Source organism: Limulus polyphemus, unplaced genomic scaffold (assembly GCF_000517525.1).
Source record: "Limulus polyphemus unplaced genomic scaffold, Limulus_polyphemus-2.1.2 Scaffold2465, whole genome shotgun sequence".
NCBI classification, from domain to species: Eukaryota; Metazoa; Arthropoda; class Merostomata; order Xiphosura; family Limulidae; genus Limulus; species Limulus polyphemus.
Window position 1 is genome coordinate 1 of NW_013668075.1, and position 2,852 is coordinate 2,852.

The following is a 2,852-nucleotide window of genomic DNA, read 5'->3' on the forward strand; positions in this document are numbered from 1 at the left end:
TAATATACCATTCACATGATCCGTTACACGTATAATATACCACGTCTAATATACCATTCACATGATCCGTTACACGTATAATATACCACGTCTAATATACCATTCACATGATCCGTTACACGTATAATATACCACGTCTAATATACCATTCACATGATCCGTTACACGTATAATATACCCGTATATTAGACGTGGTATATTATACGTGTATCGGATCATGTGAATTATATTATACGTATAACCTACATCTAATATACGATTCACATGATCCCATATACGTATAATATACTACTTCTAATATACGATTCACATGATCTGTTATACGTATAATATACTACGTCTAATATACGATTCACATGATCTGTTATACGTATAATATACTACGTCTAATATACGATTCACATGATCTGTTATACGTATAATATACTACGTCTAATAGACCATTCACATGATCTGTTATACGTATAATATATATATATATATATATATATTGTCCTTGCCATTTCGTTAGTTCCGAGTTATGGTAAAAGCATTTTATTCCTTTCAACTTGATATTTATGGCAAATCTACTAAGGCTATCTGCCACCGTCCTTAATTTTGGACTATTGACCAGAGGGAAGGCAGCCAGTCAACAGTAAGCTCTACCACGGGGCCAACTAAGATAGCACTTCTAATTTTAATCAGCAAACTCTGTGTTTTTTTATATTTTTTTTTTTATTTGTTTTTTTTAACTACGTTATTTTTTGTCTTTCGGGTGTAAAATATCGTGATTTGAAGTGTATAAATATTCTTCTATGAATACGTGATATTTAGTCGCAAAAACTATCAAAAACACCAATCATGACAGGTTGTAAAATCAAAAGATAAAATATTAACAGAACTATTGTTTGTGATACTATTGGTTTCTTTGTTTAAACCATTATTTAGGCTTAAATACGCCTGTTGCTACCTTAATCAGTTATTTAAAGTTAAATATGCCTGTTACTACCGTAAGTAGTTAATTAGGGTTAAGATTAGTGGTTGCTATGCTTAAACAGTTATTTAGGGTTAAATACGCCTGTTGCTACCTTAATCAGTTATTTAAAGTTGAATATACCTGTTGCTACCGTAAGTAGTTAATTAGGGTTAAGATTAGTGGTTGCTATGCTTAAACAGTTATTTAGCGTTAAATACACCGGTGGTTACTTTGTGTAAATCATTATTTTGGGTTCAAAAATTATAAGCCCCCCCCCCCCCATGGCTCAACAGTAAAGTTGAAGAAGTATAACGCTAAAACTCGGGGTTCAATCCCTATGATGGGTACAGCGGATAGTCCATTAACATTTAGTTGGTGTTAAACACCAATTTTTTATTTCGACCTCTGATGTACTTTAGTTTTTGTTAGATACCAGTATTTTGTATTCAGTCGTCCAGTCTGATAGTGAGGAGAAACAAGCGATTTTCTGGAAGTTCGGACAACTGGACAACAACAGAGATGGTATTCTAAGACGAAAAGAAGTGCGTGACCTCCAGAGAATGGCCAAAAAAATAGTGGAACCGCGACTGTGCGCTAAAACTTTCAGGAGACATTGTGATTTTGACCATGATAAGAAGATCTCCTTGAGCGAATGGACGTCTTGTCTTTTAATGGACATCAATCGTAAGTGTAAAAGGAAACTAAAAACAAAACAGAAACTTAAATGTGACGTCATTAGTGTTTTAGTACTTAAAGAAATTGTTATGGGCCTTTAGATTGCAGTTCACGTACTGATAAAATAAGCCATAACAAACCATATGTTAAATACATAATACGTTCTTATAATTAGTGGGTATTTGTAGACAGAAAACATACGATATCATTCTATATGGAGAAATACATACCCCATTCACTGTTCACACAATATACAATACTCCTACTTTTCAAGAAAATATAATTAATAAATTACTATTTATTTGTTTATAAACAAACAGTATACTCCGTATTTCCAAACAGGAATACACAATACATTCAGTAATTAACCAAAAATTCATAATATTATAATTTTCAAACACGTAAAATACACGTAGTATTCACTATTACAAACATTAATTGATAATGGTAAATTAGGACATTAACAAGGTGTCAATATTTACCTTTTAAAATATTGTGAGAAACCGGATATAAATATATGAACTACAGTATTTCTACATCAGCTATAACATTAATAGTGTTAAACAATAATAAATGTGTAAAAAAAAAAAACATTTAACAGTATGAAAGCTTTTATAAGCACAGTATCTTAAATAAAGTAATAGGATTGGTTGTTTCTAGTTAAGCACACAGCTACACAATGGGTTATCTGTGTTATGCCTACCACGGGTATCTAAACCCGGTTTCTAGCGTTGTAAGTCCAGACATTCCGCTGTGCCACATATTCTAGTGTACTCACCAATTGAATGTCCTGGTGAAAGCTTATCACTTTGCCGTTCCGATTTTGTAGCTTTTCAGATCACAAAATAATCAATTAAACACTGAATAGTTACGTAAACATTAATATTAACTGAAACTTGCCGGCGAGAGAAAAAATGTAAATAAAGTCACGACAGCACCACTAAGTGGCAGCGTCGGTTAACTACAGCCGTGGACTTCCGAGAGCGTTCCGAAACATTCCGAATGGAATTGTAATGGACGCTGGATACGAAGATGGCGGATAACAAAGCTTTTACTGTTCTCGCCATTTGCACAAAAAAAAACAACACAGTGCACTCGCCATTTGCACACACAAAAAAAAAACAGTACACTCGCCATTTGCACACAAAAAAAAAACAGTACACTCGCCATTTGCACACAAAAAAAAAACAGTACACTCGCTTTTTGCACAAAAAAAAACAGT

At 33.2% G+C, this 2,852-nt stretch overlaps 1 protein-coding gene across 1 annotated transcript in view; it reads left to right on the top strand.

Moving 5' to 3' along the window:
• Positions 1–1,405: 1,405 nt before the first annotated feature.
• LOC106467028 (SPARC-related modular calcium-binding protein 2-like) overlaps positions 1,406–2,852 on the top strand; it is a gene marked incomplete at its 5' end in the record, with an annotated part of 23,016 nt that continues 21,569 nt past the window's right edge. The window contains one exon of the mRNA XM_022395128.1: positions 1,406–1,639. Within this exon, the coding sequence (XP_022250836.1) occupies positions 1,406–1,639 (234 nt within the window). The remainder of the gene's footprint in view (positions 1,640–2,852) is intronic.